General features: G+C 40.0%; 1 protein-coding gene across 1 annotated transcript in view; it reads right to left on the reverse strand.

The window, feature by feature from the left end:
* Window positions 1-4,172: 4,172 nt before the first annotated feature.
* The window catches only part of LOC114067792 (copine-4-like), a gene marked incomplete at its 3' end in the record, with an annotated part of 80,988 nt that continues 57,736 nt past the window's right edge, over window positions 4,173-27,424 (reverse strand). Inside the window, exon 3 of the mRNA XM_027903472.1 lies at window positions 4,173-4,352. Within this exon, the coding sequence (XP_027759273.1) occupies window positions 4,173-4,352 (180 nt within the window). The remainder of the gene's footprint in view (window positions 4,353-27,424) is intronic.

The raw sequence follows: 27,424 nt of genomic DNA on the forward strand, positions 1-27,424 counted from the left end.
GGATAACTGAGGTGTTGAAAGGGTTTGGTAAAGTTAGGGAGAGTGCTGCATTCATGATTTGCTTGTGCTCTGAGTCAGCCCTGGTAGAAAATGACATTCACATCTAATAAAGTACACTATTCATCCCGCTAATGAATAGAGCAACTTCATTTGGAGGAGATCAAAGGCCAAGTATTTAAAGGTATCTAGATGCCTAAGGAGGCATACAGACAACTAATGAGATTTAGGAATTCAAATACTTCGAAAAAACTGGTCCTATGTCTTTTGCACAGAAGCAGTTGACAGTCTATTAAACAAATATTCTCCTACAGACTACTTCAGTTTAATTAATTCAGGTGCAATCATGGATCTTTTAGCCTTTCTCTAATTCAAGAGCAAGGAGATTTGCAGTGGCTGAAACTGAACTAATAATCAGTCAGCATTTTCAAGTGCATAATCTGCTAATGGCATATATTATCCAAAGCACACAAGAAACAATTATACTCATTACTGAGAAGGAAGATTTCCAATCTAATTTGTACACAAGTGTGCGTATGGGTAATATTAAATCTCAAAATAATACTTGAGAAGGTTCTTGACAGGAAAAGATTTACAGCTCTGCAGTTTTCTTCTGGTACTAGCTGAGCAAGTAAGAGAGTAACAACATTTTAACACTTCTGTAAATTAAAAGAAACTAAACAAGGAATAGAATCCCAAATTCGAAAATGGCAAAGACCAGCCATAGTAAGTACTGAAAGAAAAGCCACAAAGGCAATTCCCACAGAATATGTCACAGAGAATAACCCAGTCCACAGAGCTGGGGTGGTTCACAGCATTTAAGAAATAACAACTTCACTGGTTCCCATAATTTAATGACATTGGAGGCACAGCTGAGAAGTAATCCAGAATGCCTTGGCAACATCAGTTTGTTTAGTTCTCATCAGAAAATGTTTATTCATTGAAAAAATTTTTGTGAGTTCTTAAAGAATAGATTAAAACTTCAGGGTGAAACTTCAGAGGAAAAAGCCTTCCTAAGCCACCCTCCTGATACTTCATTGCCATGTGGTTAAGTAGTTAACTTTGGCTATTGGAAAATTTGAGCCCTTACTGTACTAAATAATGCAATTTTAATCCCTTGGAGTATGGTACATTTCTTGATGTCAAGTTTCTTAAGAGACTCCATTTTATAAACTACATATAATTGCAGACCATTATTTTAAGATTATGCTACTAACTCAGGAAAATTTGTTTGCACTTTCATCTTTACTACTGTCTGTAATATTTTAGGGCTTTTTGATCGGGTTGTCATTCCAACTATACAGGACACATTTGTTAACATTCTGCCAATCTGCACATTAGCAGGAAATTCAAGAAGCTGGAAAACTGGAATGCAGAGAGTGGCTTTCTGAGTGGAAGGAACAGACTTTTAGTACACACGCAAAAAAAGTTCCCCCAAAACACCTCACACCAAATGCCCTCCTGTCAAACCTTTTAAGAGATAATCTGCTATTGTTCTATTTGAAAAGGCAACTTTTGAGCATGATAGATAAGACAAATCCCTTCAAGGGAAGTGCCTCTATTTAGGACACTGACATTTTCCTAATTATACCCAGCAGGTGTCTATCCACAATCATTTGTTCTGCTGTGTTTAAATGCTGTGGCACAGGCATTTACCCTTCACACCCAGGTAGAACTAACTGCATGCCAGGATGCTGTTAACCACAGCATTTACGAGCAGAGGCACAGAATTGACTTGTCCTGGCAAGAGCAGTAGAACTAAATCTTGCTGTGGGATCATCCAGTGAGATGTCACCAGACTGTGTATGGTTCAGGGTCTAACAGCCTACAAGTCACCGCTGCTATCACTCTCTTGGAACACAGATTTATTTGAGTATTTGGGAGGAGATTACTGACACCTTCCAAATGAATGCATTTCTTCATTGTTTGCATCCAAGACCCCAAATTTCCAACACACTTGTATCCATCTGGTAGGCTACATGTAAGATTTAGATCAGAAGAAAGAAAACTCACTCCTCTCTGTCAGCTTACCATACAACTACACTATTGCCTTTCCCAGCATTTATTATTCCTACTAATTTCGGTTTAGGTAAGAGTATTATATGATTTGGGCAAACATGCAGGTTTACTTTACATCTAAGTGATGATCTATAAACAGGTACAGGTAGCAGTGAATCTCTTATAGATTAACTGTTACCTAGAAGAGAGCATAGAAGTTGGCACTTTTATGGAGAGGTGGGAGGGGAGTCAGTCTTTCAGATTATGCCCAAAAATTGACAGCCTTCCTCGATGTCTCAGATAAGACCTACTTGCACTGGGAAAGTGAATTTAGAGGCAGGCACACACTTTGACATAAAATCCTTGTTTTATTCAGGCATTGAAGTGATGTAGAAAAACAAATTCACGTCAAATTTATCTCAAGAGAAGCCATGGTTCTACTATCATATTAAAAAAAAAAATGCCCTAATTACACCAAACAGCTAAGCAAGAGTGTAAGCTCTGTATGTATAGACTATGCTGTAGGATTTTCAATGCTGGACTCCTCTTAAAGGCTTTACTTGGAGGACGATTCCAGTGCTACTATTTTTAAATCAGCCAAGAAATCATATAAAGGTAATAAACTAGAAAAGGGGGTGAAGGAACACCACAAAAAAGGTCTAAATATGAGATCAGAGTCCTCTAGGCTACATTACTGTGAATAGAATTCACACTGTTATTATTTTTCCTTGGTTACCATTAAAATTACACTGCAACCAACCCAGCTGTGTGCTATTTATAGAGATCAAATCATTATAAAGACATTTATGCTACAGACAGTAGCAATGACATTTTTCCCTCCCTTCATTTTCAAGCCAATTAAGAAAGAAGAACATTATAATAACATTTTTCTTTGTTTCCCATTCTCTTTGGTGTTATAAGATAGCTTATTTTCATTAAGACACAAGAATTCTGTCAAAAGGAACAGACTTTATAGAGCACTGTAAATACCCTAAAGACCAACATCTTCAGATTCAGCTTTCAATTTACTAAATGCATATATTTCATACTATTTCTCTCACTGAGAGAGCTTTTCCTCATTCAGCATTTGCCCAATAGCTCTGTGAAAAAAAATCAAAGTGATTCATGTGTGGTGGGGCTGAGGTGGGAACAACAAGAGGTAAGAAAACAAAAGCTTGGCAGCATCTTCCATGACAAGCTACTGTGTTCAGAATGCAAACTTCTGTGGAAGAACTGCAAAGCATAATCTAAACAAAAGCACTGCCCACTCTCATCACACAAGCTACCCCAGCATGGAGAGCAAATTTACACTCAGTTCAGTGAAACTGAGACCGTCCCTGGCATTAAGATCATGGACAAAGCAGAAATCTGTGTTATGAAACACTGCATGACAAAAACTCTACCAGTTAGAAATAAACTGTGATACCTGGGACTGTAGTGTGCTACCAGTCAGCAGTAGGGGAACTCACTACAGACCTGGCTCTGATGACCTCTAGATATCAATACTGTGGGTAAGACTCATCACCTTTAAACTTAGTAATCTAAAAAGTTAGGTGTCTATCCTAAACCATCTGTCTAGACTCCACTGACAACTGATGAGGAAAGACAGATATCTCCTGAAGACAATTTATCTTAATCTGTGATGGCTGTCTCAGGTAGAATGAATCAACTCTTGGAACTGTCTGTTTCTCTCCACTGAACTAAAGATGGAAATCAGAAGAGTAACTTAGTCTAGACACCTAACTTCAGGATGACTGAGAGTCAAGGAAATGAATCCAACTCTATTTCTCTATTTGCCACATGACCAGGCACTACCCTATGTGAATAAATGGTATTTTTAAGTGTTCCTTGGACTTGGAACTTGCTTTAAATCCCATATAATGTTAGGAACAGTAACTTTCTCCCAGATCAGTCTATTTTCCAACACTGGCCTAATGAGCACGGGTTTTTACTGTCCAAGGCCAATCACTGACGCTCTGTTTCCTGTAAGCACTGGCTCACTTGAAGCTGTACTACAGCAGCAAATCAAACCAGCAGAAGTTCTTAATTATCCTGTTCAAAGCACCGATTAAGAATTTTGTCATGAATGACAAACCTCACCCATTGGTCATTTATCAAAGCAATATATTTCATTTACATACAAAAGAAGAGGGTCGAGGGAGGAAAATGGCACCTACTTGTCCAAGAGTGCACTCCATGCCACCAAGAAAATCCGCTTCCTTCAGCCCATTGTGGTTGCTGCTGATGTCATGCACTTCAAACCGCAGTCGCTGCACTTCTTCAAAATAGAAGTCCACTGTGAACAGCTTGGAGAAGACGGGATTTATACAGGTCCGAATCACTTCTGTCCTGTCAACCTGCCAAATCAAAAAGGGGTCATATGAGTGGTTTCTCAGTGATGGACGACCAGGAGCATTTCAAACACGCTTTTCCCGTTTATCAGGACGGACAGCTGTGACTATGGCCACAGACACCACTGTTTGCATTGTCAGCAGCAGCTGCCATTTCTGTGCAGGGCTGGCCACCAACACAAGGGAAGGCCAACTGCCCTCGCCTCTCCCTTCCAGCAAGCCCTTGGCAGATGCTGGAAGGAACATGGGGCACAGTGAGCAGCTTCCTTTGCAGGGAGAGCAAACAATTGCCCCACCTCGGGTACATGCTGGATCAATCTGGTGGCAAGTCAGGAGCTGTGCATAGGCAAAGTGACTGTAATGTGCTAGAGTAATAACTGGGAAATAAGCTACAGAATAACTACAAATTTACATCCCCAGCAGTACCCATCCATCACTACAAAAGAGCAGCAGAGTGGTACAGTTTTACCAAACTAAATGGAAAAGCAAGCAAAGCCCCCAGTAATTACTCATTTTGGACGACTTGCATGATTAAGGAGTGGAGAGCAGGATCCACAGCAGCAACTTTTCTTAAAAAATACATCAATTTTTTTCATCCCCCTAAGTTGCATCACAGGAATCTGATGGATTATATACTGCTTTTCCCTACCTCTGAGACTTAAAATTGCTAAAGAAACACCATCAAATCTAGATCGTTAATTCTTAGAAAAAGTGCTCATAGAGTACTTTCTAGTTCTCTTAAAATGTGGTACTTGGGTTTCCTATTTTTGAAGTAGGCCTTTGCTACTTTTCATTATGATGCATCATTGGTGACACCATAAGAATGAAGCAATTTCCTTTTTTCCACTCTCTTTGCCCTGGCACAGAAAAAAACTTAATAATTCTGTAAGATTAAAGGAACTGATCCTGAAATGAAGGAGGTGGCTGGTGCATCACGGAACAGGCAAATTAAATTGCTCAGAGGAGGAGTGATGAGGTCCTTTGTCTGAGTCCTGATCAGGAACATCTGTTGTGCAAAAAATGACAGCTGCTTTCTTCACTTTTCAGAGTTTATAATGTATTAGCCTTGCTAGTAGTTATCAGCAAGGACACAAAGAGTCAAGTAAATCAAAAGCATGGGGAAAAATGAACAGTTCCTGGTAGCAGAGATTTATTTTAGTGCTCATCAAAAGTGTCAGATTGACAGCTCTGACAACTGAAATCCTTTAGCTAATCATCAAACAGATGCTACCAGTCACTGAATAGATGCAAACCAATGCTACCATTGCTGTCTTCTCCCACAGCTCTGACTATGCCAAGGTGAGAGCACCACAAAACTGAAAACAGCCTTACTTACAAATTCAATTCTTAATCTCTTCACTTAGGCTAGCTAAATATGATGGTTTTGATAACAGTGATGCAAAGCATAATAAGAATAACATATGATGAGAAAAGATACCAGCTGCCCTCATTCAGATGCTGATTTACCTCAAAAAAGTTTTGTTATCTCCACTTGCAATCAGTATGACTTCAAATCACTATTACTGCTACAATATGAAATTTTTCTTTTCAGATGACTAACCAGTTCAATGGGACGTCTCTGAGATCTTTACTAAGCAGAAAGTGATTTGATTCAGTTGCAGAAGAGTGGTCATCTCATGAACTAGTGCATCAGCAGACCTAGTAATCCAAACATTTAAACAATCAGTTTTAAATCTTTCTTCATAGCCACAGCAATCTCCTAAACTCATTCCTTGTAGGTGTATGTACGGTTATGGCACCATTTTAATTGTTTCATTGGTACAGCAGATCTCCTCAGGCAGTAACTGAAGTTTCTGTTATTGTTTCACCTCAGCTCTTCTTTGCTGCTGGAATGCAGGGAAAGGGTTCTCCGCATGATTTACACTTGTGCCCATCACAGGTTAAATACGTGACTGTTCAAGGGAGTGAAGCTCCCGAAAATGGAGGCGCAGGTCTGCACACAGGGACATTGAGAATTTCAGTCTCACATCACGACAAGACATTGCTTGCTTTTTCCAGCTTGTGACTGACTGACATCCTTCCCTTGATAGACACCGTACCGAAATATAGCCATTTCACTGAATTTCCCCAGTTTTTCCACATTATTGAGATGATACATCAAGCATGTCACAGCATGGGATTACGTGAGAAAAATGTATATTGAAAGAAGCACTGCCAACAGCTCCACAAGCAATATAAAATTCTCAGCCGTCAGCACCACGCAATAGCATTAACTCTGTTAGTCTACCTTGCCTCCAGTCTGCTTTGTCAGCATATTTCATAGTTACCCTACTTGGCTAGAAAGTCTGGAAGGCTTCCTCAGCTCTCCCCTCTCTGATTACTGTGCAGCAGGGCTAAGCACTGATAACCAGCTAGAGTGACTCATGATGAAGAAGCAGTGGTGAATGGAAGAGTTCAATAAGTTCCCTAACTCTCAAGGAACACTCCAGGTTAGAAGATGCTATATAAACACAAGGTATAATCCCCATTTGATGTCTGTCACATTTTAGAGGCTGTTCTTTCTCGAGTATTACTGCTCTCATATTCAGCTGTAAAGCCTGAACGTTCTCTTTAGAAATGCTGGAGGAGCATGAAACCTTAATGAAAACTGGTGAGAATACTATTGCTACGTGCAGTTTCATGCTGATAAACATCAAAGAGGTCGTGATCTACAGTGCTGCAGACACTTAAAAAGAAAACCAACAAAAAAACCCTGATTTGTTTTTGACCACAACAATTTATCCCAATACCTGCAGGGCCTGTTTACTTTCCGTTGAAATCCGGTGTCATGTTCCATGCTAACCCGAAGGAGGGGTTCATAGCAATCTGACAAGATATCAACCTCAAGTCATATGCCCTTAATTCTGTTGTCACCCAAAATCAGTAACAGCACTTCCACGAGCTTGGACGATGAAAACACAGTTCAGCTTTGCCCAGCCTCATTCATTCAACATTCAGGAAGTTAGAACTTCTCAGCATTAATGCTCTCCAAAACACATCAAGGAACACCAGTAACCACAGTAAATCCTGTGGAAGACAGCTTTTAAATCTAACAACAGTATGTGAGAAGCAGGTGGAACTTACACTATTGGTCTTCTTGCAGAAAACACTAAACTCTTGGGCAATCTAGTCCTGCAGACAGGTAGATTTTTCAACAGGACATGGACAGGGGTCATGCCCGCAACTTTAGTATTTGCTGATGCCTGATATACGAACCATCTGTTATTTCTGGACTTTGCTAGAACAAGGAATTTCTCCAATTTATTAAAGCAGAACAAATTTTCAAAAGAAACAACTGACAGCTACATGCACCTTTGGGCAGTGTCAAGAGCTAAAGCTGACCTTAAAAAGAGCAGTGCTCATCTGACACCACCACCTGAACATCTGTTTCATGGTGCAGCTTTACCTGCACTTTCCCTTCAAGGACAATTTATACAGAGAAAAGTACTTGCATCTTCACCTCCTGGGATGGACTCACGCTGCTTTCCCTCTTCATCTCTTTAGGTCCTTGTCACTTCACAGAAGGTGGCACCCTGCTGAGCAGCCAGGATTACTTGGCAGGCCCATCTGGATGCAGCCACCCTTTGAGCTTCCCCTTGGGAACTATGAATGACACACAAACACCAAAGTTGGCATCCACAGAGTAAAGCTCCATCTCAACAGCAGGAATTAAAATATAGAAAAGTAAAGGGCTTCTTGCTTTGGGCCTTCTGAATCCTCTTGTCAAACTTGAAGGAAGTTTTAACCTGGGTTTGAAAGTTGTTTTCTCTCTATACTCCTCACAAGGATGGACAGTTAGCAAAAATGTTTGCCTGTTTGCCCACCATCACTGCTGAAGAACTGCAAAACCATCTTTTCACAGTCAGATAGCATCAAATTAAAGGAAGATGTCTCAAGGGAGACATGAACAAATACTAAAATTCAGGCTTCCTATGCTGTTTATATATTTTGTCTGTGAGCTGCTGAAAAGCAGTAAGCTTAGCAGAACTGTGATAAAGGCAGTAATTTCAATGAGGAAACAGTTCTTCATCTGAGAAAAAAATTTACTGATGAAGAAGTAATTCGAGGGTTGAAGTACGGGCTGAGGATCTCCTCTCCATCTTCCACCATTAGCTGAAAAGTGAAGCTTAGGGAAAAGAACCAGTCTGAGGGGGATTTTTTTTCTTCTTCTATCGAAATTAGATGAAGTGTAAGCAGATACAAGCATAAACAAGGATTTTGTAGAAAGTTATTGTCGCTTGGTATCTAAGGCTTTCAATTGACCATAAAAACCTGTTTCTCATCATGCCCTTGGGAACAAGGAAAACAGGGAATTATCTACAGGATGTGAAGCTCTGCACCCCAAGGCTTCAGTATTTAGCAGAGATCAGCTGTGTGGAGAACTCCATGTCCCTGACACACAGATAAGCGGTACCTATCTGCTCTCCATTGTATTTCTAGCAAACACGCAACTAGCACAAAAGCAACACATTTTCAGTGGTTGTTACTTGGTATCTTTGAGGCAAGAGAGCAGCCAAGGGTGGTGTCTTCTCACCAAAATGACAATTTTTGGGGGGAAATTTCAATCAGGATCATGAAACAGCAAGGCAATGCTATGGCCAATAATTATACAGTTGCCTCATAAACTAAGGTAAATCTTTGTTCTACAGAATGATGGTCAGAAAATTTATACTGGTGCTGCAGTCCTTTAGGGGTTTGTAAAAACCTAGTTGAAGAGCCATAAAAATGCAAATTTCATTAAATAGAGAGGGCATGTTCCCCTATTCAGACCAAAGTATGCTTTTGGTGGCTGCTACATTTTCAGTAAGTTCTTAGTCCAACAAATTAATCCACTGTTCCCTATACATTTAACAGGCTATCAAGGAAAAAACAACAGGTTGTATTTTCAGTAGAAGTCATTATAAAATGCTGATTAAATTGAGAAGAATCATATTTTTCAGCTGAGATGAAAAAAAGCACAAAGGTGAAGGGGTAGCATTAATTTTAGGTCATCTGAATTTTAAACAAGACTGAAAATTTCCATGATACAGTACCTTAAATGAAAATTTTATACTAAGCAGAAAGCAATTTACACTTTTCTTGGTGGTTCCTGAGGAAGTTATTAATATTTTTTTATTATTGACAGTGCTTTCACACCATCACATTTCTATTTCACAAATGAAAAGTCATTGCAAAGGTCACCATAATTTATAGCCCTTGTTTTTCACTTTAATTGATGATTGAAAACAGTGGAAAGAAACCAGCAGGTCTTTAATTCTTTTTGGGTTGTAGAGCTCAAAGCTGAGCACAGTCTTCTCAATGTCAGCAGAAATCTTTTGCTTTTGGCTTGAAGAGAAGCATTTAATGTGAATGGTCGGAAAATTATTTCCAATTAGTTTCTTTTATTTGTTTATCTATATAATTGTTTGATAGCTTGTAAGTCAAAACCATGAAGACCTGCTTTACAGCACTGGAAAAAAAATATATAGAAACAAGGGGCTTCAGTCGGAACAACTGAAATTAGAGTAAAACAAGCATTAATATTTCTTAGTTGGAAAGTTCTTCATTAAGAAAGCCCCCTTCTCTATTCAGAGCCACTGACTGGCCTCTGCTTAATTACTTTTACTTTTTCAGTTACTTTTCATTGCTCATTAAGCCGAATGCTGCGTGTAGTTCCTGAGATTAGTGCTAATAACGCCAAGGCCATAGGTTTGATCACTGTATGGGCCATTTACTGAAGAGCTGGACTTGATGATCTTTGTGGGTCCCTTCCAACTCAAAATATTCTGTGAAATACATATCTGTCTGTGGAATATAGTAAAAACTCTATACACAAATTGCAACTGAGAAATTATTACATGTACTATGCATAAATACTTTTAGAAGTTCCCGGATAGAGTTGATATGCTCACAGCTTTTAAAAGGAGAGAGAAATGTGATTGTTGATAGGCATTTGAACATAGTTTGCCTCACTAACTAAGAAATATAATATAGCTTTAACAGTCACTGCACAGACAGTCACTCAGTATCTGCACTTGAGGACCTGTACTGAAGCTTGGCAGGCTCCAAGCAGTTTCGGAGTACAGGTTTCAGAGTCTCATCTGAGCAACTCCAAGCTCTCACAGTTAGAAAACATGAAATAAAACCCTGTGGGTGCAGTACAGGCTAACTACTAGTGCCAGGCAAATCGTGATAACATTGAATGGGGACATAGTTTCATGATATTGGAAAAGATGCTCAATCTCCAGTATGATGAAAGCAGGACCTCAACTAGTTGGGACTCCCCGTGCCATGGGAATCTCCAGTTTTCTGGAACAAAAGAGACCTCTGAGGAAGCCACAACACTCCCCTTTAGCTTTTGGACCACTTATGGTTGTTTCTGATTTCCTTGGTTAGTCTGGGCTTTCTAGGCTGCATAGAGATACAGGAAAGTGCAGAGGTGTCCCTCTCACTCACTGTCCAATACAAGAGAAAAAAACCCAAGTGCTCAACTAATGCATTAATACACAGTCACACTGTTCCTGAATGCAGTAGCTACCGGATTTTAGTTTACTATCCTCTGGAAAGAAACACCTTCATTTCATTCAAATAATTCTGGGAACTAGTAGACAGCAATTCTTCTCAGCCTAATGTCAGGAAACCCAAATATTTTGGTCTGGAGAGATAATTTTTAGTCACTGCAATGAAAGCAAAGTTGTTATCTTGTTGAGAGATTTTCACGTAATTCCCTTGGTCTCTAACAGCTTTCCAGCTGCATTTGTCAGTTCTGGGAGACCTCTTCTGCCACAATTCTGTTACAGCTAGATGACACTGATATACTTTGGGTAGATTATGACCCACTCTTCCCTGACAACAATATTTTAAAAACACACTTCTACAAAAAAAACCATAATAAAAAAGCATGAAAAATATTTAATAAACCATATAATAAAGGGTGTGTTAAAATTTTTAAATAAAAATATTAAATATTAACATGCAATTATTAATGTTAAATAATTTATAAAACCTATAGTGTTAAAATATTAAAATTATTAAAAATTAAATTACACTTAAAATAGTTTTTACTTTTTTTTTTTTTTAATAACAGACAAAAAGGCTAATTTGGCCTAGTGATAAACTGCAAAGCATCAGATATATACTCATCCTGTTAAAAAATAGACATAGAACGTGTGGTTGTATCACAGGGAATGAGTCATACCTGTTGTGTCCCTAAAGCACCAAGATGATCAGGCATTTTACAGGGAAAGAATGTGCCACTGGAACATGAACTTTGGCCAAAGAGGTCTGATGAAACTTTTGTCTGGAAGGGTTTGTAAATAAGACAGCTGCTCCTCTTGGACACCAAACCAAGGGCTCAGCTCTGTCTTAGACCAGAATCACCAGCTTTGGTCCCTCACACCACTGGGGACCATCTGAGTCCCGAGGCCACCAGCTATTCAAAGGGCTCCCTCTGCATTCTGTTTTCTATATATTATAGCATACTTATTCTCCCCGAAAAGCATATTGCAACCATGTCCCACCACATGACTTTATCTTTCCTGACCATAAGAAATGCCTTAAAATGCCACACACAACCTTCAGTTTGCTTGACATATAGAATCATAGAATAAGCGGGGTTGGAAAAGACCTCTGAGATCATCAGATCCAACCCCTGATCCAACACCGCCCTGGTTCCTAGACCATGGCACTAAGTGCCACATCCAGTCTCATCCTAAAAACCTCCAGGGATGGAGAATCCACCACTTCCCTGGGCAGCCCATTCCAATGCAGTGCCATAGAGCTGGTGCCATGGGAATGCCGGCTGACCCCCAACACCAGTGCCATCATGGAGTGGCATATGGGCGGGAAGGGACACCAGGACACTGGCACAGCAGTGTCTCTGGGTCACACTCTGCTGGTGTATCAGTGAGCCCCAACTGCCAATTGCACACATACACATCACTGACTGATCCCCAGCCTGCCCCGGCTTCTTGGGTTAGTCACTGTCTCAGCTCAGCTGCCGGCACTGCTTTGGCTCTTCTCTGTCTGTCAGCTCCTTAGGGGGAAGTGCTGATGGGGAGAGGGGTTGGTGAACCGATGAACTGAGACCAGCTCCCTGAGGGAGCTCCTCACATGGAAAGGAGGAAATCTCAGAGCGTGTCATCTGCAAAGGCTTCCACTTACAGCCTGGCCAGTCCAGGCTCAGGGATGCCAAGGGAAATCTGTAAGCCAATTTTAATTTGCTTCCTGTGAATTTAGATTTGACATAAAGCATGGAGTAGCAAAGAACTCTTAAATTTTAACCGACAATAAAACATGAATGCTGCAGCTTCTCTGAGCCTAATTGCAGAATTTCTTCCGTATGTAAAAACTGTAAAACATGAAGTTTTTTTCCAATCTATTGACCTTGGGTTATAAAGAATGATGCTTCTGGCACCAGCTGTTGCACTGTGAATACTGAAGCCAGTTTTGAAAAGCCAGAACATTTCATTGAATCTGAAAAGCACCATGTCTCTTTAGAGCACATCATTAATACAGCATAAATTAAGGTCTTTATGAGGAACAATGATTAACTGAATTGAACAGGGAAGACTCTGATAAGGTAGTAAAATGGTATTAATTGTCTTTTGCAGAAGATACTTAATATTATTTTATACTTAACACAGGAACACTTGTAATTCTGAAGTTTTGTATGTAATATTTTAAGTCCTGCTAGAGATCAGAAGGACAAATCTGAAGAGAAAACATCAAATCAAGTACTCATAACAGACTTGGGAAACTTCCTCACAAGCAGCAGAAATTCCTCCAAGGCAGCACAAGCATTTAATCTCACCTGGAGCATCCAGGTTAGGCTCTCCCAGGTGTTGAGAGATCTCTTTTGGCCCCCACTATCACTGCCTGGGGTAGTGTTCTTGACTCAGTGGAGAAGTTTGCGAAAGCCCTTTTGTCTGCATCCCTGCCTAAGACATGAACTTGTTCCCATAATTAGCTATGAACTATCACTCAGGGGTGACCTAACACAACACCCTCTCGTGCACCCAAAAATTTAGGCTTACTTTTCCAGATAACGAGTTGCTTCAGAGCTTTGACTTTTATAACGTTGTTTATTATTTTAACTAACCTGAGGTAGTCAGAGTACTTTGGAGTGTACTATCCATCTGTGAGACAAGAGCCAGCACTCCCCAGCAGGAGGTACCCCTAACTGTAAGTACTATGCCAGACCTTTGATGCTCTTCATCAGCTGAGGGGGGTGTATGGCTCCATCTTATAGGAGCCTCTGTGCTGATGACATGCTGTGATCCTAGTGTCATTGACAGGAGATTTTCCAAAGGCGTCTGAGGACCCCTCCCTTTTTATCTCCTGTATCTATCTGCTCCCCTCCCAAAAGTGTTTCAAGCAGATTTCTGTTCAATGTGAATTGCCACCTGTCCCTCTGATTTTACTGCCAGCTGCCATATACAGCAAATTACAACTGCTCAAGAGCTACTTTTCTGCATTAACACCTGCATTAACATGAGCATTGAGTTAAAGTTTTAAAAAGATTGAGCAGCCACACATATGCTCTCCTAGTGAGGAACCCCAGCAAACTCCTCAAGACTCCCTCTGCACAACGTCAGACACTGCAGGAGCTGATATTCTGAAGGCCACCCCTTCCAGAGTAACTATGGCCATGCACTGAGTTGTCATTTGGAGCAGACAGCAGTGACAGCACTGCACTCTCCTCTGGACCAGTTTACCTCCTGCAGTCACTAAATACAGACAAGCAATGATTATGCTACTCCTGTTAGAGTGTTCAGACAGCAAACGAAATTACTCATGTCAAAGCCCTTTGTCTTATTTTGGACCTTCACAGCCTTAACAACCCCATAAAACTGGCAGCTATAGAATTTCTGGTATTAAAGAGCGCATCTTCTGAGGTACTCAACACATCCTGACCCAGCCATAAGTGACACAGAAGGACCTCACAGAAATCACAGTGGAGGGGATATCCACGTGCTGTGCTCGCTGCATATTTGACAAGTGCTCAGCAAACATTAACACAAGTGGATAGTGACCCACATCAGCTCATAGGACAAGGTGCTGTAACTCCCTCAGATGTGATCACACTGGCATAAGAAAAAACAGAATTAACTGTTTCACTGAAGACGTTTGAATGCTCCCTCTAAGCTGAGTCCTGAAGTCTGGATTCTAGACCTTTCTCTAATTTATATCCCAAATACAGCCCAGATGTTCGAAGACTGTGGCAATTGCAGTTTACTGTTCCCCAACCTTCATTTGGTGTCGAGAGTTTCAATCAAATCTTCTTAAAGTACACGTCCCTGAGGACACAGGCTTTTTGTAGAGGACAAAACCAGTTCTTTGAAGTGGTAACAAAAATATTCATATACTATACCATTTAGCTCCACTTTCAACTTGCCACAAATTCTAGCAAGCAGTGCAGTGCCTGGCAGTTGTCTGAAAGTCAGAGCACTATGCAGCCATTTGAAACATCTTCAGCCATATGTTCTCCATGCAGTTTCCCTCACAGGTTAGAAAGTGAGTCTTGTCAATAGTCTTCACTGATGGAGTTTCAATTTCATTGCTATTTGGTTGCTCATTTTTAGTTTCTTGTAGGGAGAAACACAGTTTTATTGGTTATTTCTGTGCAAGAAGTGTGAGTTTTTTATTAAGGTATGCATCAAATACTTGGCTGCTTTCCCCTATGCACGATATTTTAATATCTCCTGATCAGCTAAATTTTAAGTTCTTTACTTTAAAAGGAGATTTTGTTTTAAATATTCCTTTGATTCACAATGCAATGCATGACCTTGCCTGCATGACAGCAACAAAAAAATGCTACAACAGAGTATGATTTAAAGTGTGCCAAGTACATGATGTTTGAGTTTTTTCAAGTGCCACTGTTTGGGAATCCTCAGCTTATGAAAGAATATTGTACTTACACAATTAGATTCTGCTGCAGCATTTGGCTACAAAAAAATTAATTCAAACTTACTCTAATCAGGATGCAAAATAACTATTTGCTAATCCCACATTTCACTACTCCAAAGCTAACTTCCAGAATTAATATATAGTATTGCCACCTTTAAGTAATCTCACATCCCGGGCACCAGCCTTCCACAGCATCTACAGACATGTTTCTTCTTTTCCTGATGTCCTGAAAGGCCAAAGATTTCGAAGATTGACAAATGTGTTGCAGTGCCAGCCCATTCAAACAGAAGGGCAGGTGTTAGGTGTGCTGAGAAGCAGTTAAGCCTGCAAAGAGACCTTTAGAAGTGTGTAGGATGGCACAGAATTCATCAGGAGACAAATCTGTCATCATACACTTTCTCAGGAAGGGGATGATCCTTGGCTCACTGAATATCAGTATGGCTACATTATACTAAGTAAGAAATCTACACTGCTTCAGTAATTTGCTCTTTAATTAACTACCTATAAATAGTATTTTGGTAATTTATTTATGCCGAGAAAAATTTCCTGCCTCAAACACTCAGGTAAGTTAAGCATAACTAATGTAGATTCTCAGATAGGTTAATGAATTATGTCAATTGATACAGGCCTAGTCAACTTGTTAGTTTAGGAAATTAATTTTCTAATGAAGCGCTCATAATTAAAGATTTAATAATTTATTTTTAATGTTGTAATTCAACTGCTAAATCAATTATATCATGGAGGCATTAGCAGCAGGAAGGCAATGTACTATTACACAAGATACACACTGTTTTACCAGGCTTTCCTGAATTCTTATACCAGAACTAACAATTTACAAGGCCAATTTAAACCAGCTTGAGTCTTCCCACACAGCTGTGGAATTTGGGCCACGTGCTCGAATGACTGCCTAGAAAAATAACAGATTTGTTGTGACTCAAGTCCATTATAAACTACTCTCACTGCTTTTTTTCCTTTTACACATGCATCTCATGAAGATTATCAATGGGGTTCCCATTTGGTGAAACCATAGCAGCCCAACAGCTTGATCTGCTACCCAGGAACAGCAGTGGAAGCCTTTCTGTGAACTACTACAAAATCCAGGAAAACAGAGTATGGCCTGAGATGTTTTTCAGCCCAATTACACTCCCAAGCACACATTCTGGCCTTGAATAGTACACAACTAATTAGAAGTACAGAGTGAGTTTAGTTGAGCTGTATTACAGTTTTGCAGGCTGCATCCTATCAGATCCCTGACTTGGGATCTGTTTTGTTTGTACTGCAAGGATCTCAGTGAGTTATGGTTCCTGTATTTTTCTGGTAATACCTAATCCAAAATGATCTCCAGAAAACGAGATCCTTGTAATCAAGCCTGATATGCATGCTAGCCAAAGATATACAAACCCAATCTGACATGACCACAACTTTCCCTCCCCCTGGAATTATTGCAGCCAGGGATATGCTACACACAGGGACCTCCTTTACTACATCTCACTTGCCTACGTAACCACCTCAGGCAATAAGCAGCCCAAAGTTGCTTCCTATAATGACTTCAGGCTCTCCTGGAAAGTGTTATGACTTTCGGTTGCTTGTAAACAATATGTCCACATACGTCAGGTATGTGCAGCACAACATGCGCATCGCTCTTTCTTACATTCACTGTGATTTATAAAATTGGTTGGTATATGCATAGCTGTGAAGAGGTTAAAATATGTAGAGCATACCAAATCCACCCCAATACACCTCTTGGCAACAGCAGAGATACTAAATGATTTTTTTTTTTTCAACTAGAGAGCACAAGATTTGATCACAAAAGACAAGTGTTAGGCTTGTGGTACTTCCAGTAAGTGCAAGTAGTCCACGTATCTGCTCCTGTTTCCTACTATCACATTCTACATGTTGTAAATAAAGACTCACTGTTGTAAATTATACATGCTTCATAATGATTCAGCATTTGTATATCCCCTCTGATACATTTCAGCCCTGGAGCTCAGGGGTTTTTAACTTAGGAAAAAACAGACAACAGAGAGGGCACAACATCCTGTGGAAGACACCACCCATTAGGAGGATAGTCAATACAGCTGTACAAAAAACCTAGGCCAAAAGTATCACAGAATAGCTAGACTTGAGCAAGCTTCAGATAAACCCCAGCGAACTCACAGTAAGCCCCACGAAACTGCAGACACTAATGGCCACAACCAATAAGCAGGTCCAGCAGGATTTGGTCTTCCTGGCAGACTTTAAAATTTAGCTCTGACTGGAGCTGTGAAGAAGCAGCTCGTAGCAAGGCAGATTTTGATGGAGATTTGTTCATGTGTAGTTCACGGCCTCCCTTATGAGGGTCATACTAAGGGTGGATTTAGGCACAGACACTTAGGCATGAAAAAACACAACTTTAAAATGAAAACACTACTCAGGCTGCTCTGACTCTGAAAGCAGAGGCAAAACACTCAGCACTCCAAAGCAGTTCAGCGTGCTCGGACCGTGTAGCAGCATCCCAGTTCCTACACAGTTTGCATGCACAGCTCAACTGGGGTTAACGCGTGATGGCTCAGAAGGAGTCAATCCTGCCCAAGGTTATTCACAGCTTCCCACCTCTGACTCCGGTCCTGGGGAAGCACTGCAGTAGAAGGTGCTTAATTAGTTACTAAGTAATTCGTAAGCCACTTGGTCTTTGTACATAGGGTCTGAAAATTTAATTTTGCTAACACTGCTGAAAATCTATGAGCTGCTTCAGGGATGAAAGGCATCACCGAGAGCCATTCTGGGTAAAAATCTCATGAATTTTGTCCTCTTTAAAAAGTAAAAAAATTAATGCAACTAAATATGATCACGTATTTTCTTGTCCCAGTAGACTGCTATGCTTGACCTACACAGAAGTACCACATTTGGCAGTGAGGCTCTCCTGTTTCCCTCTTTCAGATCCTGTAAAACTGTTATAAACCAAAGAAAGCTTAGAGTGGATTTCAGCTTTCTCTCTGTATATCTGAGGTCTTTGCCTGATACCAGTAACTCTGAATTCAACAAAACTCAAATATGCATTTTCATGACTTGCTAAAAAGTGGAAATGGAAAACAATGGAAACCAGTACGATTATGTATCTGCAACGTGAAATGTGTTTATTTTATTTTCTTTGCATAAAAGAGGTGACATTTTATAAACTGGTCTTTCAGCATAGTAATATGGAAGGCATGCATTTTTTCTAATTGGTATATTTGGGAAGTCTACCTAATGCTTCCATAAAAAAAAAGAATAACATTTAATACATGCTTTCCACATACCTCCTCTAAAATTCCCTTTGACAAGAATTTTTTTCAATACCTTTTCCGTGCATCATGGCATTTTCTATTGATAAACTGATATGGAAACAAGGAATGTAAATCATGCTTGACAAAATTTGTCTTTAGATCTGCAACACTGCTGAAAATTTTTCCTGTTGTACAGGTTTGGATAGAAGAGAAAACACATTCTTGCAATCTGTTGTAAATTAAGAGACTTACAGCAATGCACTTAGTCTTCTCCTGTACCAACAGTCCAACCCCAAAAACGGTGCAGATTGGATGAAGGACACTCTTGGTAGTAGTTTTAGCTCAGAGCTTTGTGCTGCCCACAGACTGGGCTCATTAGGGCTAAATTTAAACAAGGAAGGAGAGGGTGCAGGCACACTGCATGAACCCTCCTTGAGGTGTACCTTTGTGAAAGCCTCCATCAGGCTGCCACGTACCTCAACCCACCCTGGCATTAGGTACATTCTGACACAGTGCAGCAAATCCTTTAGCACCTTCCAGCGACTGGCAAAGTCAAAAGAAAACTATCCCTGCAGCGACCAAGTACAAGAGGGATTTTGGCTGAACCACACAGTGGAAACCAGGAGCAGCATGTCAGTGTGCAACTTGCCTCGATCCTATTACTGTAAGAGGATCATCCACACAACAGCATCACAGATACAGCCCCTAGGTCATTTGATCACTGATGGGACACAGGTAAGTTGAAAGTAGCACATTTGGGAAGTCCAGCCTATAATCCATTCCCTATCAGTCTGCTGGGTGCTTGGAGCCCCAGTTGCCAGCCCTGAAACACACATAAACATCCTGCCCTAAATGACTCATCCCAACACAGCGCTTCAGCCCCAAAGATGGAGCCCATTCTTCCTGCATCCTGAGAAACAAAACCAGGACTTGGTTTCTGCCAGGTGGAGGCAGTAGCAATATTGATCTAGCAGAGTGACACACTATGCAATGGGGAGAACAGGTGCATAGCTACCATGGCTAGAAGAGAAGAAAGGCTAGGGGAAAAGAGGCAGCAGTAGCATGAAGTTCCCATAATAGAACCATGAGTGGTGCATTGTTCATCCACTATCTTATTGCATTCCTGCAGAATAAAAAGATAGTGGTATGAAGTAATAATTATCACAGGCACACTGCTCTCTTCAGCTTCAAATGGAGGACCAACTGCTGTAGTTACCAACCACAAAAAAGCATGCCAGTATCCATTCACAATAGAGACATAAGTGGTCTTCAAACAAACTGCATCTCCAGAAGCCCAACTTGCTTTAAATTAAGAGCTACCCCTTCTAGTAAATTCCTGCTGTTTTTTGGCAGGAGAATCCTATTTAATCAGAAGAAAGCAGCTTGAGGAGAATGCCTTTCTTCATACAGACATGTTGAAAAACAGGAAGAAAATAGTACAATTAATTAATTATTCATTGAGATTGAGTCCTACAGTCTTTAATCCTCTTTGTGTACTTCAGCCTTCTACCTTTGCATTTATTTTATCAATAGTAATAAATGGCTTCATATTTCCATCAGTTAGCAGATTTTATTTTGTCTCTAACATCGTTTCCTACATTTGCACAAAGCAAATCTCATAGAATTAAATGTATTCAGCAGTGGCCTTTCATTTTAGGCATCAATGTTTCAGCGTCTATCCATCAAGATATGTGCAGTTTGATTTTTAAGGCTTCTGTGATCCTGGCACTCCAACTGATTCCAGCAAAGACTGCAGGCACTCAGCACTTTTGAAGGTCACATATAAAGTGGTGAGTAGCAGGACAGGCACAACGCAGCTTGGAGGTTTCCCACAAGAGAATATAGCTCCCCGAGGCATGGGGGAGCACAGAGGACAGGAAAGCAAAAAGGATTTGCATGAAGTTTGTCCTAGGAGACACACAAAGTTGTGCTGGGAGTGATGGGAGGAAGACAGGTCAGGGAACTGGTAAACCCATTGAAAACTTATTCACAATAGCCTTTTCCATCTTTTACAGTGTTTCCAATTGTCTTGATTTTGCTGCAAGAATCATGAATTTTGGAATCTCTCATGAAGATCCCCAATGAAAAAAATACCAGTTTTCTTTACTAAAGTTCTTTGTATTTTTAGCAAAAGTTCTGAAACATAAGGAGAATTATCTAGTATTTTGAAAACTGGATGATAGCTAAAAACTAAAATGGATGTAACATTAATTTTTCTTAACCTTTTCTTTTATAATGATCTCACATGCTGGGAAAGTTGATGCAATGCCCTGAAACGTGTGAAGTTCGTTTTTTGTCAATCTTTGTAATCCATTCTGTAGTGACATGATTGGTTGGGTCACATGTAGGGAATAGGTCCAGCATTTCATTCTTTTAGATTTTGTTATCCCAGGTTTGAATCTCTGGCATTAACTTTCATAAAAACATTCCACAGTGTAGAATCCCACTTGATCCTGTGAGTTACAATATCTTGGGTGAGCATAAAACCATCAGTGTAAACTTAAACACAGAGCTGGCAGTCATTATAGCTACAGAGTCCTGCTAATAAATATTTATATATTAGGGCCTCCCCATTATAATTCAAATTGATTTAATGCTAGCTATCAACAAATCTGCTGGAAGTTGCATGCAACCATCAGGATGCTATTAGTTATCTAATCTCCAGTAGTTTGATGGTTAATGAGCCTTTTGGAACATAAATCATTTATCTCAATTTCAGAATCAGACTTGGTGCAGGGAGGGGCAATCTTCTGCTAATCCAGCTCAGCATTAGAAAAAGTTTTTTCCATTACCTATGTAATAATAGTGCAGAAAAATCTAGGTGTTATCTAATATGTGGAAACATGGCTGTACAGGCTGTTGCCACAAAATTTTTAAGGGACAGGTGTACCAAAACTCAGAAGATAACATTTCAGCCATGATCCGATCAGGGATAATGAGCTGTGATCCTTTGGAGGAAATAGCTTTGATGAATCAGATACAGAGGTTCCACAACTTTGCAGAATGAATATTGGTATATGTACTGCTTATGAAAAAAACCCGACAAAGTCAACCCACTTTGAAGTGAAAATTTTAAAATAAAGACACATGAATGGTAAACTCAATCTGCTGCTTCATTTCTCCCCATCCTCCCTGGCTTTATTTTGTCTTCCTAACCACAGACTTTTCAGGGCAAGAACTAGCTCTTCCAAAATGTGGTGGGTATGTTCCTATAATCAAATTCAGCAGCAGACTATTTCATCACAGGGGTGGGAAGATTTAAGAAGGAAATTCATACAGCTGCAGCCCTGTCAGCAGATGTTGGGAGTGCAGACCCCACACGACAGTGATAATGTGGCCTAAACTGTTTAATATTGCTTCTATGCCAGTAAATCAGTGGTTGACATATCAATATTCAGAACCTATGTAAATCTACAGTGCAGAAGGATGTTTTTCAATCATTGTTAAGCTTTTCGGTGTTTCTAAAAATCCTAAAAGAGCAGATTTGCCGTCACATCTTTTTTTCCAAAAATATCCTTTCTTTATTCATGGGCTGCTCTATTTATTGTGGGAAAATTGTTTCAGTGTATATAAGAAATCCTTCAGACTTTGAAAGGCTCGTCAGAAACCAAATTTTTGTGGAATAGTACGTAGTGCTGCTGGCTTAACCCTGACTCAATAGTGCATTTTTGCACCTCCTTTCACGCAGGCAAAGAATTCTTCCATTTTAATGGATGACCAGACTGCAAAAAGGTAATGAAGCACCCAAGTGTTTTGTGAATTGGAGCACTCCATAATACTTTAATTATATAGCAATGTAACTCTTAAAAGCCATCTCTTCTAACAGTTATGATGTGGCTGTTCAAATTCCATGCAGGTTCCGTTTCAATTAGTCATTGCTAGGCGGAATATTAAAAACCTTTCTGAAATGACAAAGACCCAACAATTATCTCAATAGTTCAAATCAAGCTTGCTACAGTTATAATTGGGCCTTCAGTTAGTAATGCTACACAAAACAGCAGAGGTATTTTCCTAAATACTTTCAAGCACCGTTCAGTCTAACAGGAAAGCTTTGCTATTGCTTATTTTCAGACACGTCACTTGGGGTGAAAACTACTGCAGTGAGGCAGGGTGTGTGAACTCTGGCTTCAGCACTCCAACCAGCATATTCCATGAAGCAGAGAAATTCAAAATTCCCTCAGAACCCCCAGCAGGTAGCAGGCCCTCCTTTTGTGGCATTTTTTTGAAGAACTGCCATTAACATGTTCTCTTATATAAGAAAAAAGAACTCACAAATAAACCACGACATATTTTGTCAGCAGTGGAAAGTTCTTGACGTCTGCTCCTATCCCATATGGAGGCAACAGGATTTTTAATCTAATTTTTAACCTTTAAAAATCTCTCACCTGTATTCTAGAAATACTGTAACACACCCTGTGGAATTGTCATCAGGCAAAATATCTTTTAGCATCTGTCTTAATCATGGCACTCACCTTAATGAAAAGGAGCACCGATTTCATTTGCTTATATTCTGTAGGGAACACTTGTATTTTCAAATGCGATTTCTTAATTGTAACGTGGCATAAAATTACTGTTAAGGTAAAGGCAAAAACCCCCACTTAATTACAAATTCCTTAGAGCTTTATATTGGATTTCTCCCCCCGCAGTATAAACCCACCACTCTGTACACCCAAACGCTTAATATATCAGTGATCTTTTCACAATGTGACACTGCTATGTAAACAGCTAGGCTAAGAAAATCAATCTGTAAGGTTGGGGTCAGGTTATTTTTTAGAAGGTAACTTATGTAAAAAGCTCCAAATGAAGTGCACAGCTTTTCTCAGCTGTAAGACCAATCACAGAATGAAAAAGAAAGGAAAAAGAGCCAACATCTCTAGAAATATCAGCAAGTTTCCAGAGTAGGTGTTTTTTTCTCATGCTACTGAATTGCTGAGATGTTTCTGGGTTAAAGACTGAAATCTAAACTCGTGCTTGGACGAAGCCCTGGACGCATTAGAGACAAGTGCACAGACTCTGTCCACTGCACTTCTCAAAATTAAGTTGAAACTGTGATTGAACTCCAGTTTTTCTGGTGATTGTTATCGTGAATCATACAGAGGCTTGAGATTCAGAGAAAAGGGACCACTTTGATGTTACCTGCAGAGCACATATTCCCTAGAGTCACAACAAAAATGAGAAACTAATACAGTGTCCATCTTAGATACCACATAATCTCTTCTGAGACTTTTTTGAGACTCTGTAGTTATCTATGCAGGCAGCAGTACAAAAAATATGGCACAGAAAAAAAATGCCAGCAGATCTAAGGGGCCAAAAAGACTAGAAGGAATTGTTGGCTTGTGATGGTGGCAGACTATCTACTGTCTACTGTGAAACCCGAAAATTTAAATCTTTCTGGGAAGGCGCTGCGCACCTCACGAGAAGGTCTGAAGCCTTTGCAGAATATTCTGAACGGCAAAATATTCCCACATGACACATTTTGTTAAAAGAAGTGGGAGTTATTTCAAGGTGGTACAAAGTGCCATGGAAAGCTTGGCAGGTGGCATATGGAAAATTTAAGCAGCATGCCCAGGAGTGCACATATGGTTGGGAGGCTCTCAGAAGCACCAGGAGAAGTGGCCGACAAGCAGGAAGATGATATCTCTGGCACTGCACTGACAGTTACAAGAGAAGGCTGGTTGAACCTGGTTTGGGTGCAGCGTGTGACAAACAGCAAACCAAACCATCAGGGTCATACAGATGTGCAGATGTACATTACAACAGGGGTAGCTCAGCTAACACATTTTCAGTCCAGCTCTCCTGCACATACAAACCTTCTTGGATGAAGGGCAGAAGGTGCTTTTCAAACCTGGACTGTTTTTGACAGCATTTCATAAAACTCCTGAAGAGCTGGGGGGGTTGATCGCTCTCCTCCTGAGCACTAAACATCTACCCACACCTTCTGTCAAGTACATCTGTTATTACCAACCATATCATCAACACCTCTATTTACAACTTAACACATTTTTAATTCACATCAATTCCAAACTGTGTGCACACACTACTATCCCCACCTGCTTCCCCAAAACTCAACCATACACAACTAATGGAAGAGTTTTTTTGAAACAGAAAACTGGATTCTCGGGCAGCCTGTGATGGAGACCACAAAGACCTGGGCACCTTCACTGAGCTCCAAGTTGAGTAGCTGAAAGCCAGTTCTCATCAAGAAATCCAGTCTCTACCTTAAGGAACCTACAAGTCTCTACCAGACATGCTGAGAAGCTATACAAAGGAAAGCTTTAGGCAATATTTGCCCTGTTTCCAGTACCTTTCTCCATCACTGGCCATGGTAGGAGACAAAGAGTTGAACTACACAAATCTTTGGTCATTTTTTTGTCAAAAATGACACTCACCATTTTTTATAGGATCTGTTATTGGCATAAAGCTGTGGTATCCAACCATACTCTTTGGAAAAAGGAAGGCACAACCTGAGCACGACTCATCAAATCCTGACCAGCCCACAGGGCTCCGGGTAGTCCAGAGACAGAACAGCGTGCACTGATATTAGGGAGGTTGTTCACCCCATAGTTCTAAGCTTCAGGCCTATGCTGAGCACACTTACACCACAGGCTTTACTTCTCTCAAAGAAGTAACAGCCAGAGGAAGTCAGGAGAGGCAGAATAGCTGCAGTAAATCCATATGCACATGGAAGCAGCATATTTAGATGTGCCTCTAGATTTTCACATATGTAGAATCTGCTCTGAAATCTGTTTTCCAGAGTGTGAATCTGCTCTGAAATCTGTTTTGCTGAACAACTGCTAACAGAAGTGATATTAGCCATCCAATGTAACACTTGTTAATTATACACACTGTTTACCAACATTGCATCTAAACACTGAAATTTTCTTCCCATTTTTTCTTTATGGTTGGAGCATCCTATCATTGCCTTGATACACACGTACTTCAGTAAGTCCACATAATAGGAAGGATTTATAGGAGGAAAAGAGTGGCATCGTAAGATACTGAAACAAAACCACATCACTGTTGGGTAATGTGCTCAAGAGCAGACAATGACTGTCCTAAAAAAGTGGCAGTAAACCATAAAGCAACCTCCTTAGAGTTTAGTGGCCCATCTGCACTAAAACCAAGACCATTCTGTTTGGTTTATTTTTTAAATGTCTATCTCAGTATTGACATTGCAAACAAAAGGATCAGTCTTGTGTTTAAATTCCCTTTTCTGCTTTAAGAGTAATGTCTTGTCTCACAGGGATAAGAGGAAAATAAACCCATCATACACATATTAAGCATGCAATAATAAAGTTCAAGTCAACAAATTACAAAATATTGGGGTTTGCTTTCATTAATCTTCCAGGAAGATGATAAAAAAATATTTGCAGAAGTCATTTACCACAATGATTTACTCTGGTGTGTATCGTTAGGGAAAGAAATGGACCTAAAACTAGATGTGAATTCCATGAGCATCATGGGCATCGAGAGACAGCACCAGGACTAAATGGGTGTTTAGTTTTAGATCAAGTAATTAGAACAAAAGCCAGAATTGCTCTAGGGTTATAAAACACTCCTGGAAAATCTACACTTAAGGAAATGGGGGTTTTAGCTTCTGTGCACTTCTGATTCCTCTGCAACAGAGCCATCCCATTCGACATGAAGAATTTTGCCCCCAGAGATCTAAGACATACATGAGTACATTGTGAAATAATAGGCAAGTGTCATTAGAACTATAGAGTATTCTGAGGGAATCTGTGCCTACTTTACCTTCCTCCTGATTCCAAATACTATTCCTGCAAGAATTTTTTCCTTTGGACTGTTCCTCGAAAAAACCTCAATCTCTCATGGAGCTTTAAGAAAAGGGAACATGAAATACAATGCTGTTTTAAGAGAAATTACAACAGCCTCAGTATAACTCAGGTTTACATAGTTGCTGGGCTAGGGGTATTATCTAGTCTGCACTTATCAAATAATAACTGAAAGGTGGTTTGTTGGGTTTTTTTCACATCTTAAAAATATATGTACATATATTATATACATATGCTTTCAGAAATAGATACTTTCGCATATTTACAAAGGACTTGAGCATCTCAATCAAAGGAGAAGTTTCTAGGACCTCTGAACCAAAACATGCTCATAATTTATTTTTCCTTTCTTTAATGTGTCTAATCAAATCTACATTCTTTCTTATAGGGGTAAATCTCACTGTCATGCCCTTATACAGTGCAGGTTATCAGCTCTTCACAGGTTCAATTCACCTGACACATTTGCATTTCAGTCAGAAATGCCATCTGAGATGCCAACAGAGCTCCAGATACTGGCCTTTGTAGTTCAAGTGTTCTACCATCCCACCTTGAAAGATTTCCAGGAATTTTCAAATTCATTCACAGAAACATCCATGAGCTTAAACTTTAATTAAGAAGTAACCAAAACACAGAGGGGGCAAAGCCAGTCTCTCTCAGGGTTGTCAGAACCTTTCACCTATTGTTTTTCATGCAATTATTCATTTCTCAGCGCTATTCCCATCTTACTCATCCCACTCTGAGGGAGGAGAAATACACAGAAATCAAAAGCTGCCCGGTTCACCATCATCACCCATGTGGGCACAGTCATGTCTGAAGTGAGACTTTGGCTCCACAGGATTCTACTCTCCTCCCACCCCATCATATCCAAACGCAAACGACAGCAAGGTGCAAAAAGACAAATAAACCTTTTTAGTGTCAAGGAATCAAAGGCAGGGTGTCATGGAGAGGAAGAGAGAGGTATTTTTCCTTATTCTTCCATCTAGCAAAGGTACTACCTGACTCCCACAGTGTTTTCACTAGCTGTCAAACATATCTCACATATCTGACAGTTATAAAAGATATTAAATATCAGTGTGTTATAAAACTTCTAGGTACTGATTACTGATTTTTCCATAACATTAACAGGGCTTTAATGAAAAAGAAATGTTCTTGGTAT

Source organism: Empidonax traillii, unplaced genomic scaffold, assembly GCF_003031625.1.
Source record: "Empidonax traillii isolate 1590-97213 ecotype Southwest subspecies unplaced genomic scaffold, ASM303162v1 scaffold966:size223555, whole genome shotgun sequence".
NCBI lineage: Eukaryota > Metazoa > Chordata > Aves > Passeriformes > Tyrannidae > Empidonax > Empidonax traillii.